We start from the raw sequence: 19,937 nt of genomic DNA, 5'->3' as shown, positions 1-19,937 counted from the left end.
ATGACAGACAGGATGTTTTTGATAGGGTAACGTGGCGCCATCATGACACATGTGAGTACTGTCCCAAATAAAGGAATATTCGAAATGACCGTTAAAATGATTGAAGAATCTAATTTGAGTGTCCTGTCTGTTAGTCTGTGTTTTAAGTGCAAGCAACCCAAATTTTGAGTTAAATTTACTAAAATTTTGAAAAAAAAATTTTTTTCTGTTTTTGAGTAAACATATTTCAATGGTGAATACATAAAGACCAACCATTTTTAACTCAAAATGTGCTCTAATAAAGCATTGATACGATCAAAATTGATTAGGTTTCCGCTGCTTATATTGCGTTTATCTAACTTCACGGAAATTTTCAAATTTCACCAAACATATTCAATAGAAAAACAGATGCACAAACTTTGAAAACTGAGCTCAAAGCTTTTTGTTGACTTCTAGCAAAGACATCGTATTAACAAGATATCCAGCTCTCACATTTCCCGAACAAATCATTGGCAACATCCTTTTTTGCGAGCATGTCGTCCTCAGGCGAGTCCGTATCGAAGCTCGTACATTGAAGTAAGGGAGAAAAATGTAAAAATCGTGCGCGCCAAAATAGCAGCACTGCGCATCCATACAATTGACATGATAGGTTGAATATGATGCCGCGCGATGGCGTTGTTGAACTGAAGATTGACTTCGCTCCAAGCTGACAGGGTCTGCTTATAGGCAATTGCTGGTGGACTCGATGGATTGTGCAGTGTTCTGGCAGGCGCTCATAATACCAGTAAACCGGGATATTTTTTTTCTCAACCATAGCTTCGACTTTTCTTCAATTTGTGTTGTTTTTTTTTTAAATCCGAAAATCCATTTAGATCCAGAAAGAAAAAAAATACACAAAAAATTACCGAACCATCCCAGTAAGAAACAACGTTCCCCGGAAGGCCTCTGTTGGTCCAATTGACAAATTGTCGCAAAGCTGATTTACCGGTAGCGACACCTGCCAATGAAAAATGGAACCAAGAAAAGAAGGATTCTTTCGGACATTTTCATATCGTTAGTAGTGATTTGCAACATTTTTATCGTTTATTCAAGAGTACAAATAGATATTAGCAATAAAAGTACACTCGGAGTAGGTCGGTTTCAAAGTGATTACTACTACTTTTATTAGTGTAAACTACGATTAAACATGGAAAATCTTCAGAAATGTGTGAAATTGGGTAAGGTTAGGTTTTTTCGGATCAACATTTTTTTTAAGAGAAACCAGTGTAACGTTGATTTCTCGAGTACTAGAACGTATAGCGATCGAGTACTATTTATATCGGATACTTTATTTGTTATTTCCAGACATTTGAAAAATGTTATCAAACCAAGTTTAATGCTCTATTCTGAATAAACGGTAGATTGAACTAAGATCAACATTACCGCCTCAGAATAAAAACTTTTTCTTCAACTGCTACTATGATTTTTCAAATGAATTTGCTGTTTTCATAAGAAATCGTTGAAAAGGTGGAGTAATTAAAAATGTTCCTACCGATTGGACAGCTCTTGCTGAAAGTATCATCTCTAAACAAGCAGCGCCTCTACATTTCAGTTTTGCGACAATATGCCAATCACACTTAAAATATATTAGGGCACATTCAGGAGTGTTTTGGTTCTAGATGCATAATTTATGTCAGTTTTAAAATTTAAATCTAGAAATTATAACAAAATATACTGGCAGCCCCAGCAGCGTTTTATTTGTGTTTCAAATCAGCGCTGCCAACTATACCGATTTCTCGGTATTTTTGGACTCGATACAGGAATACAGATATGCTCTCTCAAAATACGGATATTTCAATTTTCATACAGATAAATACCGATTTTCAGTTTTTGTGTTGGATTCCATAGGGGTAAACCGGGTCGAGCGACCTTTTTTTTTTGGTCGCAAAATCAGTTTCCGCACTAAATCGATGTTTGATTTTTCGAGAAAGATATTGTACAGATAGATTTTTCCGCCAAATATAGATTTTTGGAAAAAAAAAAACAGTTGACAGCACTGTTTCAAATATAGAAAAAATAGAACGGCATCGTATCCAGTTCTAAATTTGACAGTAGAATTGTTCGAATAAATAAAACTAAAACGGCTTGCTGGGGATACCCCTGTTAGAAAAAAAGTTCAACGGTGGTCCTTCATTGGTTCAATACGTTAGATCATTGGTCCAACGAACATCCGATCAATCGTTCAAAACAAACCAATCTCATTTGCATTTGTGGTTGTAAGTAAGCTGTCAGAAAGCCTAATTGGGGTATGGAAAACGGTCACAGATTTTCACAGACAGGTTTTGGGTTTGATCACAGATTTTTGAAAAAATGACCTGGCATCGCTGCATCATCGTATTCCTAATGCAAATGTCAAACCGTGAGAACCCTTTCGATACGTTGGCTCATTAGTAGGGATGTCGGAAATTTCGAATTACTCGATTATTCAATAATCGAGTATAATTTTGAAACTAGTTAAAATTTATTCGATTATTTGGGTTATTATTCGATTACTCGATTATTCATTCGATTATTACTATGGGATTTTTTTTAATTATTCGATTAGCTCAATAATCGAATATTAGTTTTAAGCTATTCGATTAAATATTACTCGATTATCTGGGTTATTAATCGATTACTCGATTAATCGATCAATATTACGACATCCCTACTCATTAGTATAAATTGAGATTTCATGGCACACTTTGGTCGAAATGATAACAATGCAATTAATCTCGCGCTCCACCAAGCGGTGAGTGCGGTCATTTTAGAAAGTAACGGAACGGACCAGATTTTTTTAAAATATTTGTAAGCACATACATGTCTTTATTATTTATCTTTGGTAACACCTAGATTCCACACTATTTTTGCAAGAGAAAAAAACACAAACCGTTCCAGCAAACTGAACGAATATTTCGTGCAGTATGTCGTTCAATAAGCGCTCAACGACCAACAAAAAAGAACCACCTGCTGAGAGGGAGCTTTTTTCAGGATGTTTCCACACTGGGACGTCTTCCAGCAACAGAATGTTTGCCAATCATGGAAGGTACAGTTTCGCAGAAGCTATGCACTGCAATATTTTTTTTTGAATGTGTTTTCCGAAAAAGCACAGTAATTTATTTTGAACATATAAAAACTATCATCTCAATAAATTTGCATAAGCCGCTGAACACTGTTGTTAGCAATATGTTCTTTCTTCAAATATAAATCTGTGTATAGAAAAAAAATGGATGTTCGAAACGTTTTGCTGGCATAATTGGATGGGACATTCGGATTACGATAATTAATTTGATCCTTTTTTATGATAAAACATTCTAGACGACACTAATAAATAAGCTTTTGAAAATTATGATTATCTAATAGCGAGACAGCTCATTTTATCTATTATTCTTTTTACTATTGCTTATTATTTTGCAGCGCAATCGTTCTGATTTGGATACAAAAAATATCCAGAATGGCGGGCATTCTAAAAATTGTCCTTGATATGATTGTGGGTTTATTTTTACCAAAGTAGTACCGTTTTACTTAAGCACTGAAATTTTGCGCAAAAGTTGAGCCGTTCTTGACTAAAATGATGTTTATAGAATGAATGACATGCTAGTGATATATCACAGTAGAAAGCATAGACCGAAAAATTAGTCTGTCACCAGCACTTTTTCCACGCAGCCTCCGTTTCGCGATCTGGTTCCGGTTTCTGCAATTTAACAATCGCACACTTTTTCATTTGCTCTTGAAGAGTACAAATAGTATCTTCGTCCACTTTGATCAGATCGATGATGTAAAGCTCGCTCAAGTTTGGGAAGCGATTCGGGACATCTAGTAAGGATTTATTTGTAATCTGAAGAATATTTAATACCTTTTATAAATTGTACTAATATAGAAAAAAAGTTAAACAATATTTTACCCCTCCACTTCCTCCAACACTTAGAGTTCGTACACTTGGACACCTAGGAAAACTAAGAAAACTATTTTCCGAAACCGGAATCGCCCAACAGCGCAATTCTAAAAGCTTCGTAAGACAATTTAAAAACTGGAAACCGTCATCCTTTATCTGAATGAAGAAAAGGTACTAAATTAACAAATATATTAGAAAATTTACAACAGTTACCTGGTAACAGTAATCCAATGAAAGTACTCTAAGATTTATTAAGGTTTTTGAAAGTAAACGAAGATGGGCATTTTCAAATGTGTGATCATATATTTTTAAAGTTTCAATAGCCGGAACAAAATGATTCAAATGCGCGTAGAAATCGTAAGACGTCGACACCCCATCTAGAACTAAATGCTTTACTTTTGGTAGCTTTATATCTTTTATAAAGTTATTCTCCCGAATCGAACCCTGCAGCATAAGCGTAGTCAATTTTTGTAGCTTGCTGATGTTCCGAAACGTTGCCGCTTCCATAGATTGTACGTTGACACACAGATGTTCCAACAGTTTCCACCTGGTGCAAACAAGTTCAAAGGTGGTATCATTTAATGCCCCTGTCAAAGAAGCACTTTGAAGTAAATTCATCTGTTGAAAACAATCCACGGAAGTCCGATAGTCACTCGGTTGTGGCCAGTAGACATGAACTCGCTGCAAATTTTGCAAACAATCCAGGCTGCAAAATTGCTGGAAATGTGAAAATTCCAAGAGAACGTGAAGGCACTTCAGCTGTTTACCATAGAATAGTATCAGCTCGAAAGCGGCATCCTCGGCAATGACCAGATCTAATGACGTCAGACTTGGGAATAAACGTGGTATTAACGCGCATACTTCGTTTTCGAAACCACGTTGAGTCAACTCTAGCATCCGCAAGTTTTTAAAGTTCGGAAATAGCATATTACATCCTTCACTGCAAAAGCAACCTTCAATAATTAGCTCGTTCAGGTTTGGTGTTTTCAACAGGAATCTGATAAGGATCAATGGTGTTACCACATAAGTTGATAATTTTAACGAGCACAGGTTGGTGCCGAACTTTTCCAAAATATCGGCAAAATATTGCAGTTTGGATGCCTCAGTCCACTCTAGCGTTAGATTACGATAGTTTCTGTTACTTTTAAGAAGTATGCCTCTTTGTTTTGAATCTAAATAATCTACTACATGTAACGAAATTGTTTTCATAGGGCGATCTGTGAAGGCCAATCGATTCCAAAGTCGCGATACGCGGGAGGCTTTTTTCCTGTCGCGGAGTTTCAAGAAGCTAAAGATCAGTATTAGTATCTAAAACGTAAAATAATATACACATTGATCATACAGAATAAAGTAATAAGTTTACCTCCTCCGGTAGGTCTCGTATTTTTGCCATGATTATTGATTAGTAGCAATCAAAGACATCATATTAACAAGATATCCAGCTCTCACATTTCCCGAACAAATCATTGGCAACAACATTTTTTGCGAGCATGGCGCCCTCAGGCGAGTTCGCATCGAATCTCGTACACAGAAGTAGGGAAGAGAAATGTCAAATTCGTGCGCGCCGAAATAGCAGCACTGCGCACCCATACAATTGACGTGATATGTTGAATGTGACACCGTGCGATGGCGTTGCTGAACTGAAGATTGATTTCGCTCCAAGCTGACAGGGTCTGTAGCAATGTAAACACTGTACTCACTGTGTCCAGCGATGCCAACTCTACGGATTTATCAGTAGATCTACGGTTTTTTGCCTTTTCTACGGATCTACGGATGAACCTCTTGAAATCTACGGATTTTGCATTATTTCTCCTGATATCTACGGGAAATAATTGAATATCGTGTTTTTTTTTGAAAACGGCCAATGATCCATCAGTCGAGCTTCACTTTGAAGAAAGATTCTGAAAGACTTGGCGCTAGCGAGATTTTCGTCTGGTTCATTTCAATACTTCAGAAATAACTCTTCAAAGTTTACGCACGGGGTTAAATAAACGACATAATAATAATTTTATGAAAATATATGAGTTTGAGTACACATCTACGGACTCTACCTCATGGAAAAGTGGCATCACTGCTGTGTACTACTACAAATTGTACACAGGGTTGCCACATATACAGATTAATCTGCATTTTACAGATTTTTCAGATAAATTTGTGACCAAGATTCTGTATATGCAGATTACAGATTTTTGGCAAAAAATACAGATTTGTACAGATTTTTGATAGCGAGGATTAAAATTTTTAGAATTGATTTTTTTTGTCGAAGTGAAAACATTATCCTGATTGTGTGTTAATTCTAAAAAGAGGAATAAACTTATATATATAAAAAAAAAGATATAAAAGTGTATGTTAAGGACAGTAAACACAGATGTTATATCTGCTAACAAAGATTTGTTTGTGCTTACTTTTAGTTACAACTAGTGTAGCGTAATTGCGTATGCTTTCAAAAATTGCTTCTGATAAGATGGAAAGATGATGGCTTCGGCCATAACGTAAGGTAGTAAAGAAGAAAGATTGCCAATTGCATTATGCCTAATGAACGAAAGTGAAAATAATCCAGCCCCCTGCTAATGGCTAACAAAAAACTGGATATTACAAACTACTTGTTTATTCAGTACCCTTTAAAGCACTTCCCCGCAAATAATCGATCAGAATATCATCACTACGATAAGAAAATTAAGATTTTACTCGAATTGAAATGCTCGAATGTTTGTTTACCGTACTCTGAGCGCTCTGATTGCCCACCAAATGCCCCAGATGTTGGCTACGCTAGCACTTGCTGGAGCGCCCTATCCTTGCCACCGGGCTGAAATAATCAGACTAAGTTCTCACTTTCAGATTGGATTTTAAAAGTTTTTTGTCAAATCATTATTTCGAGAGGCTCAAACGCAAAAACAACTTCCAGCGTTTTTTTAACTACAACATCATAAAATGCAGACTAAGAAAAGTTTTGTTTTTTTTTGAATTTGGGTTCTAAAGACTTTTCATTCCGTTGTGCTTCGATTTCTTATCACTTCTATATACAGACTTTCAATACAGGTTTTTGAGCTCCCGATACAGATTTACAGATTTTTCTTCTGAAAAATGCAGATTTAAATGTGGCAACCATTTGTACAGTGTATTAAAGCTGTGAAAACATTGATTGTGAAATTTAAACCGTCAATTCTCTGACTGTCAACAGCTGAGGTGAAAAAAGGAGACAGCAGCAGGGATGCCAGGTAAAATTTTCTATTTTGAAAAAATCTGCGAAATCAAAATTTGAGTGAACAGTTTCACCACGAAATACCTAACATCAAACAGTTTTAAGTACGATTCAGACGATCAGTTAACTTCCGTCAAAGCAGACCCTGTCAGCTTGGAGCGAAATCAGAGATGCCATTTATACAGATTTATCTATATTATACAGATTTTTACATGCTCATACAGATTTAATACAGAGAAGAGATTTTATACAGATTTCCACAATTTAATACAGATTTATACAGATCTCACAAAAAATAAGAAAAAAATTAAAAAATCAATCAACGGACAAATCACAAATTTATATGGAAATCTGTTGTGAAATCCATTTATATTATAATTTGAAACCAATTTGAACTGATATTCAAGGAAGTAATGGCATCATGAAACTTTACTGTGGTATGACCCGACTTGACGTTGCATATTGGCTGATGAAATTCCATGTCAAATTATAAATTCAACAATTTCAAACTAGATAAATATACGGAATTACAATTCAATTGTTGTGGATAAAAAAATAAAAAAAAAAACTATGAAATTTCGTCGTGGAATATTCTTGTGAGCGCGGCAATGACTGATTGAATCTACCATCCTACAACCACAATCTATTAGAATAACATCTTTTAGAATAATATTGTTGTAAGAATTTCATTTTATTAGTGAATACAGATTAATACAGATTTTTTATATATGTAGCGTTTACACTATTGCTGGTTGCCAGCATGCTGGTGTCAGTGTACTCCTCTCTTAGGAAAAAAGGCGGGTGGGTAATGTCAGAGACATAACTGGATGTCGTGAATACGAAAACAACTGACATGTTCCTTAACACTTCCGAATATCAAATAGTTGATCAATTGTATGAATTATGCAAGCATTCCCCTTTTTCACATTTTTCGCAAAAACAAAGAAGGCTTCACTTGATCTCGATTACTGTAAATTTCACACAGCGAAAAGTGCACAAATCTAACCAAACTGTTCTAGATTTGCACTAAACTGAGGATATTTTCCTTCGATTTGCAAACAACAAATCCTAATAGTTCTTTAGAAAACTTTTAGAGCCATTAGAACGGCTGATTTTGTGTAATGCTCTCCACCGTTGTTTTTTTTCACCAATGCTAATGACTGGCAGCTGTGACGTAATCGCTCTTGTCGAAAGCGAAACTAGCTGTGCAGACGACACAAAACATATCTGCTCGCAGTGGCGATAGAATCCAAACTGATTCAATTTTTGTTAAGAGGTTTCTTTTTATGTGATTTCGTTTGTAGCTTTTTCACTAATGGGCGGTCCTAACGGCTATAAAAATAGCCGCATACAGAATTTTAATGTCGATTATTTCATTTCGGATTTGCATTTCATTGAAAGAAACTACTGTACTAGGGTACTGTACGGGATTCATTCCTGCCTTTCAGAAGGACCAAATTGTGGAACTCACTACGCTATTAAACTCTGTTCGGAACATTTTCCTCGAACGATTTGTTGTACAGCAGCAGATATTTTGTCCTCTTCCTAAGAACGCGTTCTGATTGGCTGGTGTTGACATGGGTCAAATGAGACAGGTTTTTCAATAGTGTACTATTGAAATACTTCAATGCTTTTGCTATACACGTCGAGGGGGATGACAGTATTGAATTAATTCTGATTTCGAAGTAGAAGTTAGTCTGGCAACGAGAAATTCACTTCAAAGGACTACTATAACGTCGAAATTCTTCGAAATGCTTTTTATTCTTTATTATTGCAAACAAGAGACGACATATCCACATGCATCTACTTGTTAGTAGCACACATCTTAGCTAAAAGAAATGATTGACAGTTCAGTAACAGAGTAAAATTTGTCTAATTAAATATTTTTTATGTACAAACATATCTTTCTGCCAATTAAATGTGAAATTAACAACAACAATTTATGATAAAAACAAGTTATTCTGACTAGTATGGTTGTTTATAAATAATTGGTCTTATTCAACCGATAATTGATGATGGTAATTCAAAGCGCGAATAATTTTCCCAGATGGTTACCAGCTTTAACCGATTAGGTTTTCGATCATGAGTAACTTGAGACCTCACAAGATTCAGATATATATATATATATATATATATATATATATATATATATATATATATATATATATATATATATATATATATATATATATATATATATATATATATATATATATATATATATATATATATATATATATATATATATATATATATATATATATATGTATAAGAGAAACTATTTATCGGACAGAACATATCATATTTTTTTTTCATTATAACGCTGTTAATTTTAATTTATATGATGTTGCTTATCGAAATATTTCTTATTACTAACAAATTTATTAATGTACTTTGCTGAATTGCAATCATGAACTAATAAGCTTAAAAATGGATGGCTTTTCTAAATGTGTTATATACCTATCGATGTCTGAATTTTGCTACTTTGATCCGAATTATCCAATAAAAATTCGTTATCAAAATAAAAAAAATGTCAAAATATGAACCAATAATAATGATACCACGTCTTTTTGCACCCGTTGGTACATTAATTGGCGCACTATCCAGAGAGTAGTTCTTATTCTTCCCAGTCATGTATTTGAAACCATATACTTTACAAACTTTGAAACACTCTTCTCTCACTAAAATCCGTTCTCCTATAACTATATTATTCAGAACATCTTTGTATCTTTGTATCGACAAACTTGCTTTCTCTTGTGATTGAAAACGATAAATTCGGTCTGTCGAGCAACGTTCGGTTTGATTCGAAATCATCCATACAAATGTAGATTTTTTTAAATGTACAACCTTCCCGTTGCGGTTTCGAATTTTAAAAATATTGTTCGGCTTCACATTACACGAGTCTTTCACAATAAATTCCGTTCCAGTCTCCGGGCATATTTCGTATCCGTTGTAGACGGTCTCTTCATGTTCCTCATTTTCCAGCAGCTTGAAGCTGGAAATATATTTCCTTATTTGATATGCATTCAATTCACTAATTACATTTATTACTTACAAATTCAGTCTTCTTGCACGTATTCAATTCTTTCGAACATGAATTTATTTCACCGCTTGTCATCAACGATATTGTTGTATGTGTTGTCATAGCAGTAACTATGCCACACAAGCAAATTATTCATGAATATTCTTGTAAAATCTAGATAAATTGATGATATACCCACGGTGATCTAAAAAGCGAAGCTTACTTTTCATATTCTCATTAAGTGAGGGAAAATCACAAACGAATTTCCAGACATGACAGTCACGATCTTTTTTTGGCGCACATCTACGGTCCTCCGTGAAACTGGCACCAATGGTGATAAATTTGTTGCACTGCTGAGTTCCCATCATCGCATTCATAATGCAAATGTCAAACCGTGAGAACCCTTTCGATACGTTAGCTCATTTGTATATATTGAGATTTCATGGCACACTTTGGTCGAAATGATAACAATGCAATTAATCTCGCGCTCCACCAAGCGGTGAGTGCGGTCATTTCAGAAGGTACCGGGAACGGACCAGATTTTTATTTAATATTTGTAAGCACATACATGTCTTTATTATTTGTCTTTGGGAAAATGACACATATGAGCCTCAAGCAATGCGAAGCGGAGTAAATTTTTTATTGGTAATTAGGAAATGAATTACTGTCATTCCCAAATCACTCTAAACTCTAGACAATCTCATACTAATAAACTCATGTCATTCCAAAACAATTTTCTCTAATCTCTTTTAATCCCAACTAGTCTAGATAAATTTGTGTAATTTAAAACTAATCCAACCTAGTTAACTTTATTGTCAGACTGAAAAGTTGTATGACCTGACTTGACGTTGCGTAATGGGCGTTTGAATTCCATGTTTGAAATCCAAGTCATCATTTTGAAACGAAAAAAGTATATGGATTTACAATTCAATTGTGGTTGATAACAAAAACAATTAAATTTCGTCGTTGAATGTTCATGTCCGTGCGGCAAGGACTTACGATATAAAGGAATGCTCTTTGCATCTGCCATTCTATAACAATAATCTAATGGAATAACATCTTCAAACATCATTTTATTTCCGAAATTTCCTTTCATTAGTGAATACAGATAAATACAGATTTTTTATACAAATCAATACAGATTTTCTATGAAAATATCTGGCATCTCTGCTCCCACGTTTACAGCCTCTTATGTCAAAATAATGCTTTTCCAGATCTCGGCCAAACTTCTCGAATCCCATTTTAATCCCGCGAGATATCTGCTAAACTTTTTTACTCCCGGTAAAACTTGTTTGAGTTCAGACAAAGTTTAGAGTGATTTGCCCCTTGAGGCGGACCGTCTGAATCGTACATAAGGCAGTCTTAAGTCTGTATTCAATTTCATCGCATATCTGCACATAGATTTCCCCTCAATTTGTCCGTTGCTTAGTAAACATTTATCTCGTCAATGCAATCAAGCAGTAAAGGATAGCTCTGACGAAAACTTTTATTTTTTTGTTATTTTATGTGAAATCTGTATTAATTTGTATTAGAGTTAGGGAAACTGAATAAATATCTGTATGCGCATATGAAAATCAGTACAATGCAGATAAATCAGTGTAAATGGCATCTCTGATATTTAGTCAGCTGTTTGTATTGCGCTCTACTTGAGACTTGATAGTGTATGTGATAAGCAAACATTTCACATTGTTATCACATCGTCTGAGATGCCAGAGGTACTAAAAGAATATAATAATACAGAGCGAAAATAAAACAAGTATAAAATTATATGATTGCTTTAAGCTAGAGTAATGGTTGTTTCAAGTAATAGTTTGTAATTTCGAACAAAACATTTTATTGTAGATATACTAATTACGTTTATTATATTTATTCTTCTTGCCATCACTGGAGAAAAAACACCAACAGTAAATGTTAGGATCGGTTATCTTATGTGTATGTATGCAGGTTTTGTGTTAGATTCCCTACCTGATTATTGACAAATCAAATAAAAGACGCAGTAAGTGAATCAGTTCAGTACAGAGTGTCATCACAGCAAATCTGAGAAAATAATTTTTCGAAAAACCATATAAAACAGCAAGAACAATGAAGTTTGTTTATAAAGAGGAGCACCCGTTTGAGAAACGAAAACAGGAAGGGGACAAAATACGTCGCAAATATCCAGATCGAGTGCCCGTCATCGTCGAGAAAGCTCCTAGGGCCCGAATCGGCGATTTAGACAAGAAGAAATATCTGGTTCCGTCCGATCTTACAGTAGGACAATTCTACTTCCTGATCCGGAAACGCATTCACTTGAGAGCGGAAGATGCTTTGTTCTTCTTTGTAAATAATGTTATTCCACCTACATCTGCCACTATGGGATCACTATATCAGGAGCATCATGAAGAGGATTATTTTTTGTACGTCGCATATTCAGACGAAAATGTTTATGGAAGGCAGTAGGATTAAAATATTTGAAAAAAGTGTGGTTTAGAAAGTGAGTTCTGTGTGTTTCACAACTAGTGATAATTTAAAACAACTAGCATTACATATGTTTGACATTGGCACTAAAATGGCGTAGTATTCAAATGGAAGCTTGTGTTTGTTTGAAGTATTAGTCATTCTTTGTGCCAACTTTTGACGAAAAACAACAACAAGCAAATCCTTTGTTTTTTGCTATTTTATTTAAACATTGTCTACAATTTATGATTATATACAATAATAGAACGGCATTGGTTAAAAAGCTTAAATAAAAATATTTTTGAAAATTGACAAGTATATAAAACTGTTCGTTATTTACACTATCACAATCAATGCTAAAACACATTCGTCACAGACACAATATACAAAGTCACACAAAAATATACAAACATCTGGATAACATAAAAACTTAGTACCACTGAAATGGCAGCTCCTGTTTCAGAACTCCATTGGGAAACTCAGCGTTCCGGTAGTAAATCTGTGTTTCGTCAATTAACACTACTGGCAGTTCGTCCCCGCGGTACAGTTCCAATACATGGCAACTGGGCAATTTTTTGCGGAGTTCAATTACTCCTTGTGGACTAATCCGATAGCAATCGTACAGGACAAGTTGTTTTAGATGCGGTAACCTGACTGCTAGTGCATCCAGAGTACAGTCTTCGATCTGGAAGAAAAGGCCATAATTAACTAATGCGATGACTGGGAAAGGTTACTAACTTACAAAATCGTTAAAGTAAAAGATGATTTTTTGCAACCGAGGACAGGTGATACGCTCTTCAATAGTTTTAGAAACCTGAATGCCCCACAGTCGGAGTTCTCTCAGATTTTTCATATCTGCCAAATGTTTAAAACCCTTATCGCTCAATTTAGTACAGAATGCCAATTCTAGTCGTTCAACGGTGGGTGCGTTTAACGTAACTTTGATCAGTTGCTCGTTCTTCAGTTTGCTGTCGTGAATTTCTAATGATCGCAAACTACTCAAATCTTTCAGAAAGTTCGTAAAATCCGTTCCAACGTTGTCTAGATGAAGCTGTCGAAGTTTTCTGAATGATACATGCCTCCAACTATATTTGTGTATACCTCGTATTTGCAATTCCTCGAGATTTTCTAGGCGCGCTAGCATGTTAAATTTCTTGCATTCAACCAATCCAGAAGATAAAAGGCTTAGTTTCTGCAGTCTTGTTGACGTACTACAAATGGACGCTATAACATCATCGTTGATATTGGCATCTAGTTTCAGAACTAGTAACTGCTTCATTTGTTTGAAAAGTTGAACCCACACGTAACCAGATACTTTTAGTTCCAACATTGTCAAATGGCAAAAATTCATTTCTGAAAATTCCGCTTGGTTGTAGCACCTATTGGTGGAGAATTTCAGTGTTCTTAATTGTTGGCTGAAGTATCGTGTTGTGGTAACATCTCGCAGATCTACACATCCATGAATTGTTCGTATGTACAACGACTGCAGAGCGGGCGCATTGTGCGTAAAATCCATATATAACCGACAGTCGTCTCCAATATCTAGCGTTAGTTTTACTAGATGTTTCAGCTTGCATATTCGAGCATCTTTGCCCAAATCGTCGTAGTATATTCCTCCTGAGATAGTAAGCTCAGTCAAACCGGTCAACAGCTCCAGAACTTGCCATAACTCGCTTCGTTTCAACCCGTGACAGTTGGTGAAACGTAAACATTCAATGGAATCGCAGCACAATTGTATCATGAAGAACAGGAACTGTCTCACCACCGGTCGCTCGAAATTGACATGGAAAAATTCTAGATTTATATAGTTCCGCTTACTACTCATCATTACATCGAACATTCGTTCGAATAGTTCCTCGGTTTCCAACTGCTCTACGCAGTTGATTTTGATGCATATACGCAAATTAACATCTCGTAGCGACTTGCTCGTGTTGAACAGCATCCAGTTCCACGATTTGCACACAAGAGAAGCATTCTTTCTGTCATGCAGATTTTCCAGTTTATCCAACACATTCCACATCAGTTCCGGGGGTAAAACATCAAGATCCATTTTGTTTTACTTTGTAGTCAGTTCACTCTCAATTCAACAACATTCAATTAGTTAGAGATTACTTAGTGGAGAAGTAATTTAAACTTAATAGTAACCAAGTCTAAAAATGTGAAAAATCCGGAACAAAACTAGCTACTGTGTGGCACTGTTACGTTTTTATTAGTTTAACATTACTTTTTAAGCAAAATAGTCGTGTATTTTACCTACAGAAACACCGGTCGCTTACCCAAGACACACCAGAACATGAAAGTTAGCATAAATGTCTTCATGTGTTAGTGTAGTAGATGTTTTTTTTTTGTAAAACTGTGTGCGTGTGGTGCTCAAATTTAGCTATGTGTCGATACACGCACACTACAATTTTGAAAACTTTCCTTGGGTATACATATTGTCTTAAAGCTACACTAAACAAAATTCATACATTAATGCTGTGTGAAAATTGACAGAATTAGAAAAATCTTTATTCGTTTCATTACTATCGAATGAGTCGCAACGTTGTTGTTTTCACATTTATGTAATCACACGTTGAACATGCCGTATTCTTATTAATTCATGTTGTCAGTTAAATCACAGACTAACAGACATGACAGTATGAGTAATTTATTATTAAAATATTTTTTCGTGATCCACTAGTTCCACCTATATTGTACTGCGCGAACTATTTACTATCTGTACACCCCTTGTGTTATGTAAAAGTTTTTTTTTACTAGTTGGTTTCCCCTCGTTTGTCAACACCGATCAGCTGCTTGCAGGGTTGCCTGATTTCATCAAAATATTTGAAAATAAATCGTCACAATAAATTATTTGATTATGTTGATAATATATTTAACATTTTCGCGATTTATTTGACTAAACGTTGTTCATCTAGACTATTTTTTATTGTGTTGGTAGTTTTCACCCGAAATTAAGTGGCGGCAGACCAGAAGCAAGTAAATATTGTAACAAAGCGGGTTCGATTTGGTATTGCGTTGGAGGATGAGAAGTAAGCAAAATTATGTATATAGTTTTGGCAATATGTATTAAATCTGTATCCTGCATGAAATTCACATGGACGTATACAAATCAAAACATTACAGGTAATTCTGTATGAATGGCAACTCTGTTGGTAAATGAAAAAAATAAACACAGTCTAGATGACAGACAGGATGTTTTTGATAGGGTTACGTGGCGCCATCATGACACATGTGAGAACTGTCCCAAATAAAGGAATATTCAAAATGACCGTTAAAATGATTGAAGAATTAAATTTGAGTGTCCTGTCTGTTAGTCTGTGTTTAAAATATAAAATGAAAATTGGAGCTATGTATTCTCTTATAATGCATAGACTACATTTTGCTCACAAATTAGCATCGATGTTTTTACTTTGGATGTCTATGAGCGACCGTTGTTTTGTCAGGTGTAAAATATTTCCGTATGTAGTACCAAAGCAGAGGACAGTGATATAGCTTGCTCGAAATAATCGTTCAGGTTCCGGTTCCCTCGATATCAGCAGTGCAACGGAGTATGTTTTCGTTCCTCAAGAGTGATCGATTTTTGTTCCCGGAACCAGAATGGATCGATGGTTCAGGCAAAACAGCGATATATTCTTCACGCGAAATCTAACCGTATCGTCCCTTAACCGACCGAGTCAATTTGAATTTTTGAAGATTGTTTGCTGCACTAGATACGGGAAACCTGAACCCGACCCTCTAGCTTGTCCCACCTGTAGCAAACTTCTGGAGATAAACTCTTTGTTTATTTATATTGGGACTCCTTGGAAACTTGTTCGTAGCAACTAAACAGTGTTGCTCGATAAGATTGTTTTTGTCAATAGCGAGGGATCGCTCAATTTATGGTAACTGATAGCAAATCGTTTACGAACATGTTTCAAGCTGAATTTCCTTCAGAGTGCCTGGTCGTGTCGTCGGTGATACCGTGCGATGGCGTTGCTGAACTGAAGATTGATTTCGCTCCAAGCTGGCAGGGTCTGATTTTACTCAACACGAGTTCGATTTTCCTTATACTTAGCAACACTGTCTTTTATCTCACCAGGAACCTTTATTTTCCTTTTTGCTTGGACGGAGTTATCAAAATTAGCCATCATAAACTGGAACATTCTGACATAAAATTAGAACAAAACCAGCCTCCAGTTGTCAGGTCTTGTCTTAGAGTCTTAACTAATTGCAGGTTAATGCTGCAGCGATAATATGAATCTTTAAAAGTTGTACTGTGGCTCGGCAGATTTTTTGAAGGTCCGACAGCCCGGCAGCCCGGCAGCTTCGAATTCCATGTCGAATTCATAATGAATTCTGAATAAATTCCAACTCGAGTGCAACAACCGATTCCGAAAGAATTTTGCCTCCAACTGGTTGTTTCGGAAATCTATCGGAATTGAGTGAGAAGATGCGGACTAAATTGTCAATTAGTTTTCTGAATTCGAATTTCTTTTAACTGAATATATAAATTTAAATATTCAAGTTTTTCGGATATACAAAATACCAAGCTTCAACTTGAATCATAATTTGTGAAAATCGGTTGTTGAGAAATCGAATTGTGCTCCGTTTTTAGAGCTTTTTTTTACTACTACCGGTGCATTCGGAAGCGGAAACCGGGCACTAGTAATCCCAAAGTAGATTTATATATCCACTAACTAACAATATCGGCCAACTAGATGAATTAATCAGTAAATTTTATAAAAACTTGCACCTCGTATCGCCATCGCTTGTGAACCGGAAGTCGGACCTGCATCAACTTTTCGGAGACTTTTAAAATAATTTCAAGACCTGTCATTTGCATCTTAGTTTGCAAAAATCGGTTAGGAAATTTCCGAGAAAATTGAGTGCACCATCAGTGGGACCATCAGACCTTTCGTTTGAATTTAAGTTTGTGAAAATCGGTCACGCCATCTCTGAGAAAAGTGAGTGACATATAGTTGCTTTAAAGAAATTATTCACAAATATATACCGCGTAATTTGATTCTATCCCTAATTGTTCATGGCCTACTTTGACAAAAAATATAACCATAACTTTTTTTTCTGAAGAGATAGAATATATTTTTCTTCTAAAAAGTTTTAAAATTATTGAAAATAATTTACTTTGTCAAATATAGCAAAAGTCTAGGTCGCACCATTTCGGATATACAAAGCGTTTTTATGGCCGTTAAAAGTAGTTTTCTAATCATAACTTGTTTCGAGTTATTTTTTTATGCATACTTTTTTGGATTGTAGAAAATATAAAATCCCATAATTTTGTAGAAGGTAATGCATAGGTTTATTCTTTTCTGGAAAAGTTATACATCATTTTACCATTCTCGTACCTAGTAAACCTTTTATCGAAGAGAAATATGCAACTTAATGCAGCCAACTTTCACAATACTTATAGGAAAATATATTCCTAATCTAATTTATTTTCTAATGAGAATATCTTGAGTACTACTCGTGTGATTCATTTTCACTACGACCATGCTGAAACCATGAATGGTTAAGAAACGGAGGGCGTCACGCTTCTGCTATTTCTGTAACTCACTTTTGCAGTGAGCGTCGCACGATCAACATCTCAGCTTAAAAATCATGTTGCTTCACGATAATTCAATATATTTAAACATTTAAACATGGGATCTCTTCGTAAAGGTTTGTACTTTTACAATATTTTATCATATTTTGTTTAGAAAATATTTTTCCATTTTTTAAATATGTATTGAACTTTAGATCATTTTTCGGATTTTCAATAATTGAAACAAACTTTGAAAAGGCCTAAAAAAATTGCATCGAGTTCCACTTTGATTTTTTCTAATATTTTTAATTGTCAAAAAGTGAACAAACTAAAAATCACAACAATTTGCTTAGGTGCAAGCATGAGCTTGTTTATGCGTGTTTACGCGCGTCTAGACTGGTAGTCGCTGGTTTCACTCCTCCTCGGAAATCGGATAGAAATATTTTTCATATGTTTGCATACATGCATAGCATGTATAGTAATAATCTATATACATTATTATCATGTTATAGACTATATAAGTTTGAAAGCTAGGAAGGAATTGTCACTGGAAGCAATTGATATGCTAGAACTTACAACAGAACAAGGAAATACAGAGCAAGAAATTAGCGACAAAGAAAACTCAGACGATAGCGTGACTGGTACTGATTGATCGAATGCAATGCGACTAAGTGACATATTGTAATGATTAAAGACTGTCCAAGAAAGTATGAACTCAACCAAAAACCGCTGCCATTTCGCAATGGTTCAGAATCTGTCAATTTTTATGGCTGCGTATTGTTGTTTACACTCTTCTCTAACCACTTGTGCAGTTGTTTATTCGTTTTCATTAGTTTGTTTCGAAATGCGTGGACTTTCAGCAGAACAACGTCAAAAAATTATGTACAAATGGTGCACAGAACGCGGACTGTCACTGAGAAAGATAGCAAAAATGGAAGGAGTAAGTGAAAATGGCGTGCGAAATGCAATCAGGAAGTTTGGCGAGGATAACACCTTTGAGGATAAACCGAAAACGGGTCGAAAAAAAGGTTCTGCTAACCCTCAGTTGGATAAACGTATACTGAAAGCGTTCGAGCAAAAGAAGGAGGTTTCAGTTCGGGATGTGGCCAAAAAAGTGAGCATTCCGAAGCCTTCGTTTGAATTTTCGAACCTATAAGAAGCAGAAACAACCAAAACGTAGTCCGAAACAAGAACAACCAAAACGTAGTCCGAAACAAGAAGCATACGATTCTTGCTGGAAATTTGAAACGGCATAATCATGGACGACGAAACCTACGTGAAACTCGATTAAAAATGCTTGCCGGGACCACAATATTTTACGGTGCGAGAAGGGCAAGTGTTAAACCAGTCCGAGACATCGATTGAAGTTGAAAAATTTGGTGAGAAAACTATGGTCTGACAAGAAATTTGTAGCTGCGGTAAGATTTCGAAACCCTTCATCACCACTGCTTCAATGAACAGCGAAAAATACATCAAAGAATGTTTACAGAAGCGACTTCTATCCATGATTCGAAGCCGCAAGGATCCTGTTGTCTTCTGGCCAGATCTGGCTTCTTGCCACTACTCGAAATCAACGGTAGAATGGTATACTACCAAAAATGTCATTTTAGTCCCAAAAGACATGAATCCACCAAATTGCCCACAACTTCGACCAATTGAGGAATTTTGGGCATTAACGAAGACACATCTTAAGAAACATGTCTCGGCAGCCGAAACCATTCAACAGTTCGAAAAAGATTGGAAAAAAGTGTCAAAACTTGTCGCCAAGAAGTCTGTACGGAATTTAATGAGGAACGTTCGCAAGAAGGTGCGCCAGCTAGTCTACAATGGCTAAATAGCAAATGTTGAGAATAATATTCTGTTGTTG

The 19,937-nt window shown here is 35.5% G+C and overlaps 4 protein-coding genes across 6 annotated transcripts in view; 2 read left to right on the top strand and 2 right to left on the bottom strand.

The window, feature by feature from the left end:
- The window catches only part of LOC131438535 (retinol dehydrogenase 14), a 145,970-nt gene that overhangs the window by 27,589 nt on the left and 98,444 nt on the right, over window positions 1-19,937 (top strand). The window lies entirely within an intron of this gene.
- Window positions 1,964-6,165, bottom strand: LOC131438539 (uncharacterized). Its single transcript, XM_058608639.1, has 4 exons — window positions 5,256-6,165; window positions 4,106-5,200; window positions 3,902-4,048; window positions 1,964-3,835 (listed from the first exon to the last, which is right to left on the bottom strand). The coding sequence occupies exons 1-4, from the start codon at window positions 5,283-5,285 to the stop codon at window positions 3,641-3,643; spliced, it is 1,467 nt and encodes a 488-aa protein (XP_058464622.1). The 5' UTR covers window positions 5,286-6,165; the 3' UTR covers window positions 1,964-3,640.
- On the top strand, window positions 12,105-12,811 carry LOC131438540 (gamma-aminobutyric acid receptor-associated protein). Its single transcript, XM_058608640.1, has one exon. The coding sequence runs from the start codon at window positions 12,199-12,201 to the stop codon at window positions 12,553-12,555; it is 357 nt and encodes a 118-aa protein (XP_058464623.1). The 5' UTR covers window positions 12,105-12,198; the 3' UTR covers window positions 12,556-12,811.
- On the bottom strand, window positions 12,932-14,826 carry LOC131438537 (uncharacterized). The gene is made up of 2 exons (XM_058608637.1): window positions 13,295-14,826; window positions 12,932-13,237 (listed from the first exon to the last, which is right to left on the bottom strand). Exons 1-2 carry the CDS (start codon window positions 14,600-14,602, stop codon window positions 12,983-12,985), a joined length of 1,563 nt encoding a protein of 520 aa, XP_058464620.1. The 5' UTR covers window positions 14,603-14,826; the 3' UTR covers window positions 12,932-12,982.

The sequence above is a fragment of the Malaya genurostris genome, chromosome 3 (assembly GCF_030247185.1).
Source record: "Malaya genurostris strain Urasoe2022 chromosome 3, Malgen_1.1, whole genome shotgun sequence".
NCBI lineage: Eukaryota > Metazoa > Arthropoda > Insecta > Diptera > Culicidae > Malaya > Malaya genurostris.
This window is presented reverse-complemented; position numbering and strand designations above follow the sequence as displayed.